This window comes from Oryzias latipes, chromosome 20 (assembly GCF_053564925.1).
Source record: "Oryzias latipes strain Hd-rR chromosome 20, Olatipes_Hd-rR_3.1".
In the NCBI taxonomy this organism is placed as follows: domain Eukaryota; kingdom Metazoa; phylum Chordata; class Actinopteri; order Beloniformes; family Adrianichthyidae; genus Oryzias; species Oryzias latipes.
Genome location: NC_136256.1, coordinates 27,619,355 through 27,640,652, shown reverse-complemented (window position 1 = coordinate 27,640,652; position 21,298 = coordinate 27,619,355). Strand labels below are relative to the sequence as shown.

Below are 21,298 nucleotides of genomic sequence, written 5' to 3'. Positions count from 1 at the left end.
TTTAATTATGTAGCCCAATATTGCAACAAAATTCGTCTCAATGGGCTTCATACCAGTAACTGTATAATAAACATGAATCATAAAGAACATGAAGTCTTAGAATTCATAGGTAATGGCTAAATTAAACTAAACAAACTAAGCTAAACTGGACATCCCTGCCCTTAGACCCTCCTTCTGGGTCCTAAACTATTTCTGTTTTCAGGACATCGATGAGGAGATTGAAGCAGAGTACAACATCCTGAAGGCGCTTTCCGACCACCCCAATGTGGTCAAGTTTTTTGGGATGTTCTACAAGAAGGATCTGAAATGTGGGGATCAGCTGTGGCTCGTTCTGGAGGTATGAACACCAGCTGCTGTTGTGCTTTTGGTTAGCCTGTTTTGTTTTTCTGTTCTTCCCTCATGAATGTCTGAAATGACATTCGAGCATGTCGTGGGTGGTGGGCAGCAAACATTGGTTATGTTGTGCTGCACGCTCTGCCCCGTGCAGCCAAGACCCAAAATGACCGGATTATATAAGACCTTTAGCCGCCACGGCCAGTCCAGGAATTTTACTAACCGGCTACCTGGGGGATTTGGTTACATGCCAGCTAGTATCAGGGGTGGGGGTTAGCTTACATGCTAGGGGCAGTTTGGGCACTCACCGTGATTCCTGGATTCAAGCAACAACGCAGAGATTTTCCAACCCTTTCTGCTGGCCGTGCACGCACAGCCACACCCGTCACAGCCCGCAGCAGAGCTTTGGAAATGCCAAGCCTCTGACAAACATGGAATAGAGGTCAGGTTTGCAGCAGAAGAGGTTCATGAGGGCCAGCACGTTCTCAAATAGCAGCTTTTTCAGCCTGTTCATGTTTTCACACGTCTTCATTTTTTGTGCTGTAATAGAAAGAGCTGAAGATGTGACAAACCAACTTCAGCAGGTTTGAACTTTGAGCAGGAGGAGAGTTCCTGAACGCTTTGACTCCTAAGGCTAAAATAAAAAAATTCATCCTCATTTGGATAAAACAGGATTAGATTAACTGCTTAACTGATCAATGCTTTCAAGGAATCATCTCTTAAATTGTTCCTCAACATTTTTCCAGAGACTGTTTTTGTGAATTTTAAACTTTTATCACCTGCAGGATTTAAAAAGGTTTTAAGTCGTAAAGTCAAATATTGCTCTAAATGTTTGCTTATCTTAATAAAGGATCTCAAACTAGAAGTTGTTTGAAGTAGTGCAATATTTTGTCAAGTTCTTGTAACAATTATAATTAACATTTGGTAAATTAAACAAATGTTTACAGTTTAGAAGTTAGGGGGGTAGCACTTTTTGTGTAAAATGACCCTCAAGCAGAGCTTTTATTTTGACAAAGTTGATTTTAAAATCATAATTTGAAATTAAGAATCAGAAATGATTTCTTTTGTTTACGTGGACACACAACAGATGCTAGGTTGATCAAACTGAAGCAACCCCAAATCATAATACTGCCTCCTCCTTCTCCCCCTTTTGAGGCAAGTTTGGAATCATCAGGATTTTTCTTTCTTATCAAATCTAATTTCTGCAAATAGTGAATCTTTTCTGTTGTAGTTTAATTGATTAAGTTCAGTCATTGGTACATTTTCTGAACAAAGAGTTTGACAGACTAATTAAGCTTCAGTTGCTCGGATTCTTTCTCTCTGCCTTGAATGTTTAAAGATCAGAAGCTCCTCCCTGCATCAGGTAAAGTTAAATAAGGTAACTTGCTGCTTGTTCCAGTGGGAAGCTCTCACCTCTTTGTTTTGTTGGATCCAAGAGCTGCAGGATCTTTTTAATTGACCAGGAAGCATGAATGTTTGATGGTGTTCGTACATGCCAAAGGAAACTGCAGACACTTTGGGAGGGAGGTTGGGTTGCAAGTGTTTTTTTTGACACCTGAGGAGCAGAAAGGGCGAGCATCCTTTCAACGCTTACTCCGGCTTCGGTCCACGTGTCTTTGGAAAAAATAGTGAACCCCACGAGGCGTCCGTTGATTCTTCTGGGTAGAGGGAACCGGAAGTTCTCCTCTTTGCTTCCTTTTGTTGTTTTGTCTTTGATAAAAAACACAAAAATTAAACTTCTTACCTCTTGTTGTTCACTTGTTTCAATGTAATCTCAGGAGGGACTACCTGAGCCTTTTTCGTGACTTTTGCAGCTCTGTTCACTCAACCTCTGGTTGTCATGGAAACAGTTTGCAATAAGTCAGAAATTCAATTTGAAAAGGTCTGGGGGGAAAGCCAGAGGTTTGTCAAAGATGAAGAATCAGTCTGTCCACCAGTTAATTTTAATTTTAACGAGAGAAGCTTTAATCACACGCACCTGTGTGGGGGGTTGACCCGTAGAGGTGCTGCAGGTTTTTGGGTTGTCCGGGTCTATGGACTGTAGAGAGGAGTCTTGTAGTTCCACCTCAAGGGGCATTAAAAAAGGAAAATCCATAGGACATCCCTGTGTCTCACCTTCTTCACCCCTACCTGTTGTTTAAGTGTTAGCTATGACCTGCTGCCTGCAGCATGTTCATAGAAAGAAAATCATGAATGAACCATTTCCCTTTAACCGCTTCACAGATCGGTCTGAACGCAGCTACACATTGGCCACGTCAACTCACAATGAACCGACCACTTTCAGTGAAAAGTCTATGTAAACGCACATCAGCCTGAATTTCTGCGTTCAGAACGCTCATGTTCATACATCGCTATGCACGTTTATATGTCCGGTCGCGGGCTGTACGTACAGAACAGGCCATCATTGATCGCGCGCTGGAAGTTCAACCGGTTGAACTTCTTGGCTGTTAAATCGCGACAACGCCGAACTGTGACCAATGGGGGACTCAGATTTGGTAGTGACATGTAGGTGGCATCCTTTTTAAATCATGGAAGTGGCAACCGTAAACATGATTACGAGGGCGACATTAGTTGTGTCCGAATTCCTTCCCTACTCACTATATAGTGTGTTCGTCATTTTGCAGTGATGTCCGAATCCACCATTCCCAAATCGAGAGCCTTAGAAATTTCCCAGACGTCTACACAGGTTTGACAATTTTGTAGCCCTTATGCTACTTACACACCGGGCAAATGATGCAAACGGGCTAAAGGAGCTTTAATCATTTGGTGTTCACATTGGACTGCAGCTACTTAATAATAGCGCATACTAGCGCAGATACAATCTGACATTTGAAAGAGATTTGGTGCGAAACGTCAAAGCGGTGCAAATTTTGCTTCGTGCTTCTTCTTTCACATCTCTGTTCCGATGTATAAAAGACTTGGTGTCGTATAATTCCATCACAATTCTTAATTTCTCCTTCATGATCAATTTTCAAACGGTTGTCACTTCCGTCAATGCAAAGGGACCCCATCGATACGTGACTACCAAATCCAAGTCCCTGATTGGTCAAAGTTCAACTGGTTTAACTTTCAACACACGTTCAATAGACGCGTTTTTACATAGAGTCCAAAACTGGACTCAAAAAGTTGTGTAGCTACTTGTGTTTGTGAGAGGTTTGAACACAGAAACCATTTTTTGCAAGTGGCTGCATAATTGTGCGTTGCAGAGGGCAACGTAGCCTTAGAAACCTTGCATCCACCCGTATGAGCAGTTGGGAGTATGGCGTAATGAAAATACCTCAGGTATGTCCCCTTTACCTGAATTAGCTTTCCGTCCCTCTAAAAATATCATTTCCCGTTTTAAGTTTCTAAATTTGCTTTAAATTCTTCTCTGCATTTCTGAGCTCAAACACATTTTCTTGCTGCTGGTTCTTTTTTTCGCTGCAGGAACACTTTCCATGCCTCATTTGTCCAAACTTTACATTCACTGCAGCAGTTTAAACCAACCCTGTAGGCAAAGTTTGTTCATTCACGATGACCTGAGCAGGAACGCTTGCAGTGGCATGCAGGCGCCGCCGTTACTGTTTTCCTGATGATGTCTTTTATGAAACCTCTCTGGCAGGTTTGAAGCTCAGGGGGAGCTGAAGCTGATCTGCAGTTTCTAAAAGCCCAGAGCTGTTCACATTATTTGGAGATAAGTTTTGACTTGTGCACAGAGAGAGGAAGTTCATGGTGGTGGAAATGCAATTTCTGAAGTTCTCAGACAGCAAAAGACGCATTTGACATGTTTTCCACTGGAAATAAGTGAAGCTTCGGAAGTGGTGGTTTTTGCTGATGCTTTTCTGTAAAAATGTTCAGTGATAGATGATCACAGAAGCTGTAAAATCTGACGGTTAATCCTGAAGGTGAAATCATCGCTGTGCACGCTGAGGCAGATGCCCATGAAAAGACAGGACAGGCTGGGTCTGAGTCTGTCATTCACCATGGTTACAGCCCCCTCCCCAAACTGTAATTTGGCGTCTTCTTGCAGAGCTGGAAGGAGCCGTAGCACCCCCAGAGTTTTGCTTGTTTTAGGCTGAACTGATAAAATTGTACCTTGTGGGGTCTTTGAACCTTTTGGCTCCGCCTCCCTAATGTGCTCCTTTCTGTGCATCCTTTCATGTTTGAGAGGTTTTTGCTGGAAGAGCTCAATCATTAAGATCGCCGGCACAGAGCGACTTTTATTCTCTGATTGGAAATAAAAAACGGATTTCAATGTGTGTTTTATTTGTGCATTGAAAGGAGTTTTTTACATAAGGATAAATTAAAATAAGGTTCAATTGCAAATTTGTTTTGCTCTTTTTTCACTTTTATTGCAAGTAAATAATAAAAAATGAATGCAGGCTTCACCTTGTTCCATGAAATTAGTCACAATCCAAGACTGCTTTGGTTTGGACTCATTATCATAGAAATCCGTGTTGTGATGGATTTATACAACCCCAAGTCTTTGGTTATCCGTCAGGAATGACCCAAGTGTGTTTTTGAACCTGCAATCTCTTTGGGTAGACGCTACACCATTGACCCGCTAAATTTTCCTTGGTACTTAAAAAGGGAGTGTACCTTCTTTTTTCTCTCCAAGTTTTGATTTTTATTAGACCAACAACAACTTTATTTTGAAAGTGAGAAAAACACACGCTGCCCTTTCAAACCTTTGGCATGAAAAAGTTTTTTTTTATGTAGAAATAGTTTCACTTCCTTTGACATGTTCAGTTTATGTCACCTCCTCCTCCACGTCTCCTCACCGTCTCCTCCATGTCTGCTCCTCGACTCCTCCACGTCTCCTCTACGTCTCCTCACCGTCTCCTCACCGTCTCCTCCACGTCTCCTCACCGTCTCCTCACCGTCTCCTCACCGTCTCCTCACCGTCTCCTCACCGCCTCCTCCACGTCTCCTCACCGTCTCCTCACCGTCTCCTCACCGTCTCCTCCACGTCTCCTCACCGTCTTCTCACCGTCTCCTCCACGTCTCCTCACCGTCTCCTCACCGTCTCCTCACCGTCTCCTCACCGCCTCCTCCACGTCTCCTCACCGTCTCCTCACCGTCTCCTCACCGTCTCCTCACCGCCTCCTCCACGTCTCCTCACCGTCTCCTCACCGTCTCCTCACCGTCTCCTCTACGTCTCCTCACCGTCTCCTCACCGTCTCCTCCACGTCTCCTCACCGTCTCCTCACCGTCTCCTCACCGTCTCCTCACCGTCTCCTCACCGCCTCCTCCACGTCTCCTCACCGTCTCCTCACCGTCTCCTCACCGTCTCCTCCACGTCTCCTCACCGTCTTCTCACCGTCTCCTCCACGTCTCCTCACCGTCTCCTCACCGTCTCCTCACCGTCTCCTCACCGCCTCCTCCACGTCTCCTCACCGTCTCCTCACCGTCTCCTCACCGTCTCCTCTACGTCTCCTCACCGTCTCCTCACCGTCTCCTCACCGTCTCCTCCATGTCTCCTCACCGTCTCCTCACCATCTCCTCCACGTCTCCTCACCGTCTCCTCCTTGTCTCCTCACCGTCTCCTCCACGTCTCCTCACCGTCTCCTCCTTGTCTCCTCACCGCCTCCTCACCGTCTCCTCACCGTCTCCTCCACGTCTCCTCACCGTCTCCTCCTTGTCTCCTCACCGTCTCCTCCACGTCTCCTCACCACCTCCTCCTTGTCTCCACACCTTCTCCTCACCGTCTCCTCACCGTCTCCTCCTCGTCTCCTCCAAGTCTCTTTCACGTCTACTCCATGTCTCCTCACCGTCTCCTCCACGTCTCCTCCTCGTCTCCTCCTCGTCCCCTCCTCGTCTCCTCACCGTCTCCTCCATGTCTCCTCACCGTCTCCTCACCGTCTCCTCACCGTTTCCTCCTCGTCTCCTCCACGTCTCCTCCACGTCTCCTCACCGTCTCCTCCAAGTCTCTTTCACGTCTACTCCATGTCTCCTCACCGTCTCCTCCACGTCTCCTCCTCGTCTCCTCCTCGTCTCCTCCTCGTCTCCTCACCGTCTCCTCCATGTCTCCTCACCGTCTCCTCACCGTCTCCTCCTCGTCTCCTCCAAGTCTCTTTCACGTCTACTCCATGTCTCCTCACCGTCTCCTCCACGTCTCCTCCACGTCTCCTCCTCGTCTCCTCCTCGTCTCCTCCTCGTCTCCTCACCGTCTCCTCACCGTCTCCTCACCATCTCCTCCTCGTCTCCTCCACGTCTCCTCACCGTCTCCTCACCGCCTCCTCCACGTCTCCTCACCGTCTCCTCCTTGTCTCCTCACCGTCTCCTCCACGTCTCCTCACCGCCTCCTCACCGTCTTCTCACCGTCTCCTCACCGTCTCCTCCTCGTCTCCTCCACGTCTCTTTCACGTCTACTTCATGTCTCCTCACCGTCTCCTCCACGTCTCCTCCTCGTCTCCTCACCGTCTCCTCCATGTCTCCTCACCGTCTCCTCACCGTCTCCTCCTCGTCTCCTCCACGTCTCTTCCACGTCTACTTCATGTCTCCTCACCGTCTCCTCACCGTCTCCTCCTCGTCTCCTCCACGTCTCCTCACCGTCTCCTCACCGCCTCCTCCTCGTCTCCTCCACGTCTCCTCACGTGTCTCCTCCTCGTCTCCTCACCGTCTCCTCCACGTCTCCTCCACGTCTCCTCCACGTCTCCTCACCTTCTCCTCCTTGTCTCCTCACCGTCTCCTCACCGTCTCCTCCACGCCTCCTCCACGGCTCCTCCACGCCTCCTCCTAGTTGGCAGGGAGGCTTGAAATGTTGCTCCTGCTCTGAGCTTTGAGGGCCGCCCCTGAGCGCAGACCCAGCATAAAGCCCATGTAAATGATAGGTCACAGGGACAATAGCAGGGTTTGTCTTTGGACCCGATCCGCAGCAGACAATCCCCCATAACGGGGGGCTTCTGCTCACAAAGGGGCATCAAAGGTGAGCAAACTTAGCACCTGTGCCTGGCGCCTGTTTCATCTTTACTTTTCTTGATCTACTTATTTGGCAGCTCTTTGATGGACTCCTTTCATTTACATGAACAAACAAGCACCTGAGCTCATTTGAAATGGAGACCTGGCCTCTCAGTATTCAGCGTATTCTGTTTCGTCTTTGAGACCCAGAGCTTTGTGAGAACTCGCACGAGATGTGGGTGGAAATTTGTCATCTTGAAAGACCTTTGTCAAGAGGATTTCCTGATGAAAATTCATTGCTCCGGGAAGGCTACGATCAAAGACACACATCCACGCGGCGGATTTCTGAACCACCTGTCTGTCAAATGCCTGAAATGCAGCTTCGTGAAGTTAATTTCACTGCCAGCAAATGCAAAAAGATGTTCTTGTTCAGTCTTTTTTAATTCAGTCTAATAAAAACGTTAAGCTTCCTTTAAGCTGAAACAGAATCTCTTCACTTTCTTATTGTCCCTGCAGAATCTCAAACATCTCTATAATTAAAGTTCATGTCCAGTTTCCTGCGTCTCATCCGATCAGGTGAAAGCACCGAGATGTAGCTCAATCCAGGACGGCAGGCCTCTCATTAACATGGATTTGACGGTTTGCCCTGAGTAATTTAATGATGACAGGTGATACGGAGGCTTACGTCAGGTGTTAGAGAGCAGACCCGCCGTGCTTTTCTTTGTCTGAGTGATGAACTTCCCCCGTGGCCGATGTGCGCCATCATCCATCCTTCAACAGCCTGCGGACCGCTGAAGGACAGGTGGATCTCTAGATGGATAGAAAACAGACTTGAGGGTGCGAGGCGGCTTCTGCCAGCATTTAGTCACGCCTGAAGATCTGCTATTCGGGTTCAAGTCACAGTTTGGGAACCAGAAATTCAAATGACTTGGAAGGAGACAAAGGAGACTGCACCAAGAAATCCAGGAATAAAATTCCAAAGAGATCACGACGTCTATTCAATAACTAATAGACATCAATGGTAGATTTTTACTGGACATTAGCACAATGTTGTTACTCTGTTAGAGGTCCACCAATAGAGTTCACATCAACAATTAGAGATCTCCGTCACATCTGCTTGACTAATCTTTAGAAATTTGACAGAAGTCTATAAAGCCTAATTTCTACTGGACGGTCCAGTCCGGTATAGTCTGGTTTAGTTTAGTCCCATTGTCTGTCAAACACCTATGTGTGTGAAATTGGTTCTCTGCATTTGATCCGTCCCCTGGGGGAGCGGTGAGCTGCAGATACAGCCATTTGGCGGTTTAACCCCCCAATCCAACCCCTTAATGCTGAGTGTCAAGCAGGGAGGCATCGGGTCCCAATTTTAGTCTTTGTTATGACTCTGGATTTGAACTCACGGCCTTCCAGTCACAGGGCAGAAGGCTGTCCAGACAATTCAGATGAGCATCTCCCCCCAAGTTGGGCTGTCACGGTGCATGCGGGGTGAGGCTAACATCGACAACGATGGAGGTCATCCAATGGCTCGTTTTTTTGCGCTTGGCTTTTGGGACTTCTTATATACAGTAAAAAGCATTTAAAGTTGTTGACCTAATATCCTAATTCCAATGACCTTCTGCCAATCACAGGTTTCAGTATGGCCTTACCGATCTGTTCCATGTTTCTATGGATCTACAACCAAACCCCCAAATAGTACGGTTAGATCTGACTTAATGGATCCATTTTACAATAGAAACACTCAAAACACCAGATTGGACTGTACCATGCTGTACCGCTCATTGGAAACGAGGCTTTAAAGTACTCTTTTAAACTTTTGCTAACTCTTTTTTTGTTTTATTTTTGTTTATGGACAACTAGTAATCACAAAATTCTACTTGCCAAGAAACGGTAAACATATCTAGTGAACTCTACCGGGGTTCAAAGGTCTTAGGAGCTTGCATCAAAACATCAATGCTACATTTTTAAGCAGCTGCTTTTGTGAACAGCATCTTCATTCAGAAGAATCAGAACATCAACACCTTCATTCATCAACAGATTTACAAATCAAACGCCAACATTTTACACACAGAAATCCCCTAAAATAAGGATGCACACACCATGAACAGGCTGCAGCAAACTCTAATAAATAAATACTATGAACGTCACTTTTTTCCAAAGTGACCCCGTTTTTAGACACCACCAGATAAGCATCGTGTTGTTTTTCTGTCTTTACGAATACTGTCCTCCATTGCGTTATCAGTGCACCTTCTAAATTATTCTTACTATTATTTAATTATTGTACGATGTAATCATTTTTGGGGGGTTTTGAGTTTGCAGTGCGGCGAAATTTTCACTCAAAAGGCGCAGTAGAAAGAAAAAGAGGACGGATGCAGCACAGAATTAAAAGTCAACCTCATTTTGAGGTTTTACTGAAAGTCGTTCCAGTTGTTGTACTGAATGAAGGACATTCATTGATTATGTTTCTGAAATGTGCTGCAGAATCTGTTTTAATCACTGCAGGAGACTGATTTTAATCACCAGCGACCACACAGAACTCCCTGATTACGCCTGAATACGCTTTCAGTTTGCAACTGTGGGAAATTGGTGTAATTACATGAAGGGGCTCAATGGAGATTTCCTGAATGACAGAAAATCGTTTTTCCCTGCTTTAAAAAATAATATACATGTATCTGTACGTTCCTCATAAAAAATAAACAGAAATCTTCTGAGAAAGTCTTTGTTTGCAAACAGCGTTCAAGCACAGAATCTACAATTTCACTTTGACTCACATCTTGGAGCAATATTTATATATTTTTTTTAAATTTCTCTGGCGTCTCTGGAAGAAAGGCCTAAATGAAGGGGTATTTCTGTTGCCAAGGCAACCAGCTGGGCAATTTTCTGTAATTTCTTTCAAGAGAGATGTCTGCTTTTGTGAGTGGTTTGCGGCGTGAAAACAGCAACACACGCAAAGGTGACGAGTTTATTCTTTCTGTTTGCGCATCTGTTAATCGCAGATTAATCGCACTCTTTGTTCGGAACCGTTTTTGTCGGTTAATGCACATTCTCTCCCACGGAGCTGCGTCAGAGAGATAAGCCTCTGCAGAGCGTGGCGTCGGCGAAATCTGTGAATCTGAATGGTTTCTGCTGATTCTTCGTGTCAAATCTCTGCCCCAGTTTTGACAATTTGTCGTCTTTTGTGTTGCAGCTCTGCAATGGCGGCTCTGTGACAGATCTGGCCAAAGGCATGCTGAAGAGAGGGGACAGAATGGATGAAGCCATCATTGCTTATATTCTGCATGAGGCCCTCATGGTGAGCTCAGTGAAAACTGCTTAATCGAGGTCATTTCGGGGTAATTGTGCAGGCAGGTGCTTGTAAAAAAAAAAGAAGCTGCTAACCTCCTCTCTGCTCAGGGCCTGCAGCACCTGCACATCAACAAGACCATCCACCGAGACGTCAAAGGCAACAACATCCTGTTGACAACGCAAGGGGGGGTCAAACTGGTGGACTTCGGTAGGTGGAAAGGAAAATCTAGGCCTTATTTACCAGAAAGGGGTCAAATTTGTTTCCTAAAGCTGTTTGCTGAGTAAATGAGAGTCCTTGACGGGCTGAAACCCATCAGCAGATGATTACATCCCATCATTTCTAAGATTCTTGGCTTTCCTAGGCGGATGAGGCACTCTGAGCGGCAAACTGGACAGAAAGCTGATCACAGGCTGCGGTTCAGACTATTTCCAGGGGATGACTCACCCCCATTTTCTTTAGGCTCTGCTAAACCAGCTGCCTGTTTTCATTACTAATAAAATCCCCACTCAACTCCTATGTGGGTTTGTTTTTTGTCAGCTAATTGTGGCCTTCTCTTAAAAGCCCTCTGCGAAGCACGAAGTGTGCAGCTCTTATGTAAAGAGGGGGGTGATAATGGAACCACTAATATAAAGGAGGCCAACCTCTTTTTTTTTTTTTTTTCCTCTACAGTGTCTGTCAGTGCTGCTGGAAGGAGCTGCCAGATTAAATAGAAAACTATTTTAAACAACATTTCTGGTTTCAGTTGCTCGTGCCCAGAATGTTTTTGGCTGAAAACCTTTGTCCAGATGCCACTTATTGGATTAAAATTTAGTTAAATGCATTCAGTCTAGAATGACAGAAACAGAAAATATACATTTCTTAGGATGAAACTTAGATTGCTGTTATTTGTAAGGGAACACTAAAGGGTAGGAAGTTGTTTTGTTGTAGCTGGAACTAGTGTAGCATGCGGCAAGGCTAACACACACAAAAAACAAGGAAAATGTCATCCAAAAAGGAATGTCATTTCTCCACTGTCGTAACTCTGGAACTAGTAAATCACGGGACATACAGAATGCAGTTTAATGCTTTAACACGTCAGCTTTAGCCCCAGTGTTGACGTTCCTTGAGCTAGCATAACGTTTACACAATTAATCTAATTCCAGCGGATTCTGAAGTGAAGAAAAGCAGCGTTGCACTCATATGCAGTGAAGTGTTTTCGTGATCCACATTAACCAGCTGATTCTGTCACACTGGCTTTGTGCAGGAAAAGCAGAGAAAAGCTCAAAACCACATTTCTCTGCGTCAGAATTATATTGATTGTGAACATGGTGAAGAGTTACGATAGTGAAAAGAACGGGCGTTATTCTGCTGTAGACAACTACAACTCAGATGTTAAAGAGTTAAACACAGAATAGAGCTAGAATCAAGTTAAAACTAGAAGGAGCTGCATTTCCAGAGGAAAATGCTGGGTTGATGCTATATTTCTGAATAAAAATGAAACTTAAATGGTAAGAATTGGCAAGAAAAAAAAAAGAAAGAAAGAAAGAAAGAAAGAAAGAAAGAAAGAAAGAAAGAAAGAAAGAAAGAAAGAAAGAAAGAAAGAAAGAAAGAAAGAAAGAAAGAAAGAAAGAAAGAAAGAAATGATCAAAGTTGACCATAAATAAAGTGAAAGCAGCACAACAACAAAAAAGATATGTTTGTGAAAAATGCCAGCACCGGGTATCGAACCAGCGAGCTTCTGCGCTGCAGAAAGAAGCAAAAGTTTTCAAGGATTCTAGTTTGAGATTCCTGGAAAAGACTATTTCCTGCAGTGATGGTGGTTCACTGTGGAACCAAACGGAAGCTTTTTTTTCCAGAGCATAAATTAACCAGTTTTCTTTTTTTGGAGCTGCAGCTCAGCAAATGTCTGAGAACATTTAGTCTTCCAAAAGTCGGATGGCCTGGGTTGGATTTGACTCATGTGGAGAGAAGCTGTGGTTCATGAAACTCTGTGGTGACCTGTTTCCTGTTTGGCCCCAGGCAGTGATGACAAACCAGACGCCCCCACAAGAAAATCCTATTTCTTTAGGATTTTCTCATTAGTTTTGAAGGCTTGTGACGTAAAAACGGCTGTGAAACTTAAAGCTGAGAATCCCTAACGTCGGTTTTTGACCAAAAAATAAATAAATAAATAAATAAATAAAAAGCAGCTCAACTGGCAAAAACGATGACATCTCCGATGAAAAAGCTCACGGCTGGGGCAAACCCTGCGCCGCACGCCTAGGCTCTGCGTCGTGCTGGGATTAATGCCTTTCCGTGTTCTGGGAGGGGAGGGGGGGGCACGCTACACTAAGCAGCTGAAGAGATCGAGCCCCCACTGTGACTCATCACCAGCAGACACAAAGGGGTAAAAGGATGGACCGGAAAAGAGCGGCAGAAGACTGAGGAGAGCGGTCCGTTCATGAATATTCTGTGTGGCGGCGTTATCTCTGCGATGGTTATTAAGCGTGGCCCACCAGGCCCCACTCCTGGCTAATGTAGTGGAAGGAAAGGGGGCTGTGGGGGCTCATATAGGGGGACTTATTATGTTTGTGCCCATCGAGACACCTCAAACATATATGTTAAGAGAAAAGCCTTTGGTTGTGGATTTCTTGGGGAAATGTTTCCTTATGCATGTAAAACTGTGGGTATGTCCTCACTGATGTGACCTGAAGTTATAGTGTTGTACACAACCCCCCCCCCCCATGCATGACTGTAATTGCCCCTGATGTTTGCCACAGACCTGCCCTCCTCTGCACAGCTCTAACTCCTTTCTCCATTCACTGGATGCACAGCTGCAGAATTTATTCACATGGCCTCATTAAAAAAAAATTGTTTTAATAGTTTTTAAGGCATCAGTCATACTTGTGTATAAAGAGTTCTTATTTAATGGATTTTAATCTTTTGAATCTGCAGTTTTCCCTCCACAAATGTTATAAATCAGCTCATTTTTCCTGAACTTTTAAGATATTTTTTTTCACCACCACATTGTCGGCCGTTTTACAGTATTTTGCTGAATTCGTTCAGCCAGAATAAATGATCATTTCTTTTATTGTAAGGCAAAACTTTAATTGGAAATGTGTGTGCATAAATGCATTTTCCCCCTGGAAAATCTATAAAAAATGCATTTTGTTCGATCTTGAGCATTTTTGTTTGAAATACAACCTTTTCAGTTCTGTGTTATAAATGAATAAACGTTTAAAGAATTGTCCTTTTAGCAGAAAGTAGTCTGACAAAATGCTGTTTTTGCAGTTTTCACCTTCAGTTGAGTTTGTTGCTGTTGAGGCTTCAGCTGCTCTGAGTTGAATCCTGGTGAAGGATAACTCTGATGTGTCTGGACTGGACTCATCACAGTTAATCTGCATGTTCTATGTCGGATATATCAATGTTCTGACAGTCGTACGCCCCCCATCCTCTCATCCTTCCCCCTCTGCTCTTGAAGCAGTGGGAACTCACAGAAATCTGCACAGAACCTTGTTTCCATCTGAACACGCCGAGGTGACGTCTTCTGTCATCCTGACGAGTGCGCCTCTACTCCGCAGGGGTCTCGGCTCAGCTGACAAACACCCGTCTGAGGAGGAACACGTCGGTGGGAACTCCCTTCTGGATGGCTCCCGAGGTAACGGAGGGTGGCTCATCGATGCTCCATCAGCCTTTCCAGCACATTAGCCTGGAGGAGGAGGAGGAGGTGCTGGTGGGCTGTTCAGCTCCTGATGATCCTCCTCTATGGTGTCAAAATAATGCCTAAACTATTTGGCATCAAAACTGTAAAATCAGGATTCAAAACCCAAACTCCGCGAACCAAAACCCATAATTTGACTGCAGCTCAGAGCAGTGACACCACACAAAAATACTCACCTCAAATACTCCACACATTAGGCAATAGAGGATATAAGACTTGTATAAAAGTTTCTAACATCTGAACAAACTCAGCCTAGCCAGCCAGCAAAGAAGCCTTTCATTACCCCTTCAGAGAAAGATTACAGACCTGACTGCATCCCCCTCAGTCCAGAAGCTCCTCGTCGCTCCACAACCACCTTCATGTTTGCATGAGTTTGCATACGGAGCAAATGTGCATCCCGGGAATGGTTGGGCGACGTCCTTTTAGAGGATTTGGGAATTTTAATCTCATTTACCTGCTGAGCAGCAGGGTTGATGGAAGGAGGAAAGCTGGAGCAGACCTGAAACTTTCACTCAGAAACCTCTGATTCCAGATTTTTGTCACAAAGTCTGTAAAGTTTGACTTTTAAGGTAAGTTTGCTGAATTTAGGTCTTGGTAAAGCTATAATTTAACTGTATGCTGCCTGATTGTAGGTAAAGTTGTAATTGTACTGTCGTCTCCTTGGAAATGGTTCATTTTCTCGGGTCAGAGTTTCTGGATGTTGTCTGCTCAGCTTTCCTCGTTTTGGGACCTGCAGCCCTGGAGCTGTAAAGCTGGTGCAGCTTTTGCGCCTCCCGTCATCACACAGTTGATTTGTGAGCATGTTGCCCTCAGGGCAGCAATCACAGCCTGGTTTGTCACGCCGTGGCGGTTGTGTTTGTGATGTTGCACGTGTTTGTGATGACAGTCTGCACACAGCGGCTTGCTGTGCAGGGTTTTTTGTGCACGTGTGTGTAAATGCGGAGGTCTGCCCCTGCAGGTCATTGCATGCGAGCAGCAGCTGGACTCCACCTACGACGCCCGCTGCGACGTCTGGTCGCTGGGCATAACCGCCATCGAGCTGGGAGATGGGGACCCGCCCCTTTCTGAACTCCACCCAATGAGAGCCCTCTTTAAAATCCCACGGTGAGTCTTCACAAACAGGAATAAAGTTTCCTCGTAGGTCCAAAATACCAATTTCAAAACAGCAAAAAACAACATTTTTTAAAAAAAATGTGTAAAAAGGATTTAATTGTATTAGTTTTTTATTTTTTAAGTAGTTCTGGATCTTTTGATGTTGTTTTCTACTTTGAAATTTCCCCAATAATTTATCTTTAAACAGTTCTTTGTAGGACTGCTTGATACTATTTATAGTACAATGAAAACTTTTTAGCACACATTTTTTTAAAAATATATTGCACATAATTCCACAAACAATTTGTACAAAAAACTCAGTTTCAAGTAGTAAATTCTGCCATTTTCTAAAGGAAAAAAATCTCAAAAAGCTTTTATGTTTTATAACAAAAGATCAAACATGTAGATTAAAAAAAAATGTATAAATCCACAAAAAGAATTAAAGACGGGGTCAAAACGATGTAAAATTTGTCTAAAAACAGACGACGCGTCACTAAACTAGAGACGGAGTTCCAAGGAGTTCAACGGTTATGAAAATTAGACGTCATAACTCTTATTCTCTTTGTTTAAAAGTGTGTGTAAACACACTTAAAGCTAAATACTTTTTTGAAACTTTCACAATAAACTTAGAATGCAAACGATGCTAATGCTAAACCTGTGTTGTTGTCGACAGCCGATGTGATTGGCAAACCGGTGAACTCAAGACAAAATTAAATCCATCGTCAGCAGAACAACCTGAAACAACCCCAGATCATGAAACTACCCCCACAGATTTGAAACTCTAACTTCTAAAATGCTGTTATAAATCTGTACAAACTGGATCTTTACATACAGAATGTTACTTTTTACTGCTAAAATGATAAAGTTTATTCTTTTTTTCATTCTATTATGTTTTGTTTATAGTTTGGGCTTTGTTGCAGTTTACAAAAAGAAATTATAATATTTTTTATGCATGAAGTACTTTGTCAAATTTATATTTAGGCTAGTATGGAATTGTGGTTTTTCATCCCAAAACCGTTTTCCAATAGCAGACCCTGTACGACTCTGTTGTTTGTCCCTTCAGGTTAACGACTTTAGAGTATATGTTTGTTGTCGGTCTCTCCTCTGTGTCGTCCTGAGCAGAGCTCCTGTCACTCAGCTGATTCTGCAAAGCCCTACAGCTCTGAACTTGTTTCTTTTTTTTTTGCATGCCATCCATCCATTAAATCTACTCACTCTATGCCTTCCGTTTTTTCCGTGCAAAATTTTGGAAATATTTAATCTTTTCTTCAAACAAGTTTCTTGTTTTTGCAAATACAGAACCACACGATTAAAAGTTATAAATGAAGCCGCCTTTTCGCCAAGTTAGTCCACCTTTACTTTGAAACAACCCCCCCTGGAGCTAACTGACCGTCACCCAGCACAGGGTGTTTTCATTACTTGACCGAGTCCACGGAAAGTCACTGTAAGGCTACGGCAGAGCGGTCATGTGACACACATTCAAGAACGCACTAAGCACTCTTTTAGCCTGTGGAGTTCACACTGGACAAGCAAGGAGGGGCTTCTTCTTCTTGAATCACACTCCAGGCTTTTTCTTGCACAGCTCTATGCCGATACATGAAAGACTTGGTGTGGCATAATTTCGGCCAGACGCAAACTGCAATTATAAATTTCACCTTTATGATTCATTTTTAAACTGTTGAAAAGGATCCATTAAAATGTCACCGCAAAATCAGAGTCCCTGATTGGTCATAATTTGCACGTAGAGCTTAAAAACGGTAGTAGGAACTTGCATAGCTACATGTGAATGTGCGCTGACGTAGCCTTTTTATTGGAAGTGGTAACTTGAACGCGCGTTTGGCGACGGCGGGAGGAACGTAGCTTTTAACCTGGGCTTTCGCTGTGACCCAAAGGAGACGTCTTCTGCTCCACAAACAAGACGAGCGTCTGTCATCTGGTTCCAAACGCCTTTTTCTAGCTTCTCCATGTACCAGGCCCCCCCACCCAAAAAGCGATCCACTCTGTGGGGGGAGACTGAGATTACTGGAAACACTTCCTCGTCTGCTTTTCTTGTTAGCTGAAGCTGAAAACTAATTGTTTATTGTGTCCTGATTCCTTTGAGAGAACTACATAAACACTTACCGTCACTGTCACGCCAATATCACAACTCTTAGTCCGTCCCTGCCCTGAGGCGCACATAAACACACACACACACACACACACACACACGCCCAGAGTAGTCTTGTGTCTTAGCTGTCCGGTGCGTTAGCTTCAGGCCTCGCGCTCCACTGGAGCCGTCACCCAGCTTCCTCTGACTCGGTGTGACCGCTGCAGCCGGAGCTCCAGGCTCCCAGTTCACACTCAGCCCTGCTCTCCCCGCTGTGGCCTCATTTGGTGGGAGGTCACCGGAGGCGTTACCGCCACCGCTCCTCATCTCCTGGGTCCCAGACGACAGAAGCAGATCATTACAGTCAGCCTCCATATGCGCGGGTCAGAGCCGAGTTCAGGACGGAGACACGACGCCGGGAACAGTTAGAGAAATTGGAGAAATTAGAACCACAATCATCTATTTTAAAGCGTTTTATTTTGAAAAACCTGCAGACAGATTTTAACGGTTGAGGATTCAGACTAGTTCCAATTATTTGGGAGAACTAACCAGATATCTAGAGAAGAGGAAGGGTTCTTCAAAGACTTCAAACTAAAGGACGCGTGGGAGCCAAACTATCGGTTCCAGTAAAGATGTCTGTGTTGAAAGGTTGTGGGTTCAAGTCTGGACTCAGACATGTCTAATACCATGTTTCCCAGGATAGAAAGCTCTCACAAAAACATGGAACGTCAGTACGACTTTCATGACTTCTTGTTTGAAGCGTGCTTTAAAAAAGTGACTTTAAAAAAACTGTTGCATCAGCAGTTTTTACTGTTTTTGTTGTCGTTGTTCCGTTGGAGATCACCAGATCGACTTCCGCACAGGTAGCTTGGCAGAGAGTTTTTACGTCGGATGCCCTTCCTCACCGACACAACCCTGTATTTTCAAGGCACAAGGAGACCCAGATAGGCAGTAGGGCAGAAGACTGCATGTCTGCAGCTCATTGCACACCATGGGAATTGAACCCACGGCTTCCTGCATGAGCCAACCGAGCTTAAAACTGCTTAACATTCATGGTATTAAGGGATTAGACGTTTACCCATCAACCTTCTAAACCAACAGCCGTTTCTGTTCAAGCTTTAGCAAACAACAGCATTCCACACCACACTTTAAGTGGATGATTAGCTTCTTATATCTATCAGACTGTGTGGACCTGCCGTCCGTCTGAAGACACTTTTTGGTTCAAACTTTGATTTCAGACAAAAATCTCCTTTTCTGTGTGAATTGATCAGTAAAAGCATCAAAATATGTGCAGAATTCTTTATTAACTGTCTGAAACTTTAGCACAGCGTTAAAGTTTGGACAAAAACTAAAACATTTAAAATTTAAAGTCAACGTTTAATATAATAATAGTTAAGCAGCAGTTAAAATAAATTAAAATTACTAAAGGTTTCAGGGATCTTGAAGTTTTTTTTTTTGCATTAGGACCAACTACGTCTTTGGAGAAAAGCATTTTTTGAGCTGTTGACAGTTTTGAAAGCATTTACTGCATTTTCATTATCATTAACAGTTAACACGATTTGAAAACAGTACTTTGGTTTTTTTTAAATAAGTGAACCTGTGTTTTCTATACTGTGTCATAGAGAGGATTTGAATTGTTTAAACTCAGTTTTGCCGTCATACCTTGATGAACGTGTAGCTTGTTGCTCTGTCGTGTCCACAAACCTCCTCAGCAGCTGAACGGGCTGTAAATAGATGGATTTGCCGTCTATGCTGGCTGTTGTGTGACAAACAGGAGATGCATGTCCCCTCATTAAAGCCGTTCATCGCTGTCGCCCAGGTGCAAAAACCCCTGGTGCATTTGCATGCCGTCCGTGCAGCCTCTTGTCAAAAAGGTACTCAAAGCAAAGTGAGGATTAATGGTGAGCCATGTGGAGTGGGGCGACTTTAACCCGTTAACGAAAGTCTGCTTTTACCCCCTGAAATAGTTAGTCCTTTTACTGTGTTACTAAAAGTTTAGCAGGTTTTACAAGAAAGAAAATAAATTATTAGATAGAAAGATGCCGTTTTAGTTTAGAGTCTGACCAAAGGATCAAACTGCTTTAAGTTGTTTTTTAAGGAGCACATTTCCCCTATAAAACGACTAGAAGCTGTAATGTATTTAAACCTACGGTGTAAAAGAAAAGGAGATTGAGACTGTTGTTTTAAAAGGATTCACCTCTGTCTGAGGATCCTCTTTCATCCCTCCATTCTCTGAAGAAAAAGATCATTTATGTTAATAAATATTATTCATTTCAATAAGCAATAGGATTAGTTATTTAAGTTTTATGTTTAGATCTTTAACATGTCAGATGACTGATCAAAACAACAGTAAAAGCTCGAATCTGTTGCCATTCTAGAAAGTTTCAAACCCTTTTTTGATCTTTTGCTGCACCACAGTTTAGTTCCTCAGTATGTAACTGAATTTAGATGTGTAGTTTGAACAAAAAATGGATTTTACACCACTGTTGACATGGTTTGATGAAGGCGCACTCAAGTTATAATATTAGAAAGCACCGCATTTGACTTTCTTGCATTTTTTACTTTATTTAAATCTGCTGCAGCAGCAGGAGGATGATGTACTAGTTATTTATTTCACTATTTATTTATCTATAAATTTACCAGAGAACCTTTCGAAAATGAAATGTCAAATACCATCTTCTTCCTCAGTTTAAATGAGTGACAGAATGAGCGGTGTTGAAGAAGAAGAAGAAATAGCCGTTTGGCCGATTGAGTTTTCATTTCATTTTCGACTCAACAGACTCAGCTTTATTGTGAAAATGAAAAACCATTTCGTGTATTGACTTTTATTTTGATTTTTTAGTCAATGCTTCCATACTAAAGCTGCCCAAACTGGAAGAAAAAGCCTGTTTCAATGCTGTGATTAAATATTATTATGTGGTATTTTATATATTTGTATACTAAGTCTCTTTATATGTATTTTGTATTTCCTTTGGGACAACAGATGAAGATTAACCTTTGGCTAATTCTGGCATTTTTAACCATTTGTAATCATGTGGGTTTTTTTAAATAGCAGTGTCGCCTTTAAAGAAAGTATTAATAATTAATACTTAATGTCCATTGCTGTTAATGAAAGAAGCACTGACCTATCTGTCTGTCAGTCTCTTCTTTTGAAAGGAACTATATATATATATATGTTAAGCAAATACAACATTAAGTTGTCTATATATTGAAATTGTAAAACTGTTGTTATTTGTAATTGCAAATATTTAAAAGCTAGATGCTTCAACTGAATGGCAGTGAATAGCAGTGAGGTGGGGCTTGGCGGCTCTCGTTGGGTTTTTGGTTCAAACTGAACCACAACCCCCCCGGTGCATCATGAAAACGCCTTAAAAAGGTGGATCTTCTTGAGTTTTCAGATGCACCACGTGAGAAGGCGACCAGGAAATAATACTCCAGAGTTAACTTCATCATCGCCTTCATGCTTAAAAAAAACAACTCTTCATTTGACCCCAAACAGGAATCCTCCTCCCACTCTCCACCAGCCTGAGCTGTGGTCACATGACTTCAACGACTTCATCTCCAGGTGAGCGTCTGTGTTTTAAGGCGCGTTTGCAGGTCAGCAGCCGTTCTGAACGCAGACGTGCCGTCTTCGACCCCGCAGGTGTCTGATTAAGGACTTCGAGCTGAGACCCAATGTGCTGGACCTTCTGCAGCACGTGTTCATCAAGCAGACGGTGGGCAGAGAGAAGATCCTGCAGAAGCAGCTCATTGAACTCACTGACCTCAACCAGCAAATAGGACTGATCGAAAAAACCAGGTAATGAAACAGAAACCCGGTCAGTGGGGTTTGCAGCTCAGACTCTGCAGGGATTCAAACATCACTCTGCCTGGTGGCAGGACGCTCCACCATCACTGTTATCCTCTTAAAGGCAGCAGCCGTGTTTGCTGCCCTGGTGTCCTGAGC

At 43.7% G+C, this 21,298-nt stretch overlaps 1 protein-coding gene across 9 annotated transcripts in view; it reads left to right on the top strand.

Moving 5' to 3' along the window:
* The window catches only part of myo3a (myosin IIIA), a 66,007-nt gene that overhangs the window by 14,202 nt on the left and 30,507 nt on the right, over window positions 1-21,298 (top strand). For 7 of the 9 annotated variants that reach the window (XM_078938267.1, XM_078938264.1, XM_023950406.2 and 4 more), the window contains exons 3-9: window positions 203-337; window positions 10,397-10,501; window positions 10,603-10,702; window positions 14,035-14,111; window positions 15,133-15,278; window positions 20,852-20,917; window positions 20,996-21,151. In XM_078938267.1, coding sequence (XP_078794393.1) covers window positions 203-337; window positions 10,397-10,501; window positions 10,603-10,702; window positions 14,035-14,111; window positions 15,133-15,278; window positions 20,852-20,917; window positions 20,996-21,151 — 785 coding nt within the window. Of the gene's footprint in view, window positions 1-202; window positions 338-10,111; window positions 10,163-10,242; window positions 10,316-10,396; window positions 10,502-10,602; window positions 10,703-14,034; window positions 14,112-15,132; window positions 15,279-20,851; window positions 20,918-20,995; window positions 21,152-21,298 lie in introns of those variants that run through there. The other 2 variants (XM_078938265.1, XM_078938266.1) reach the window with 2 other exon arrangements.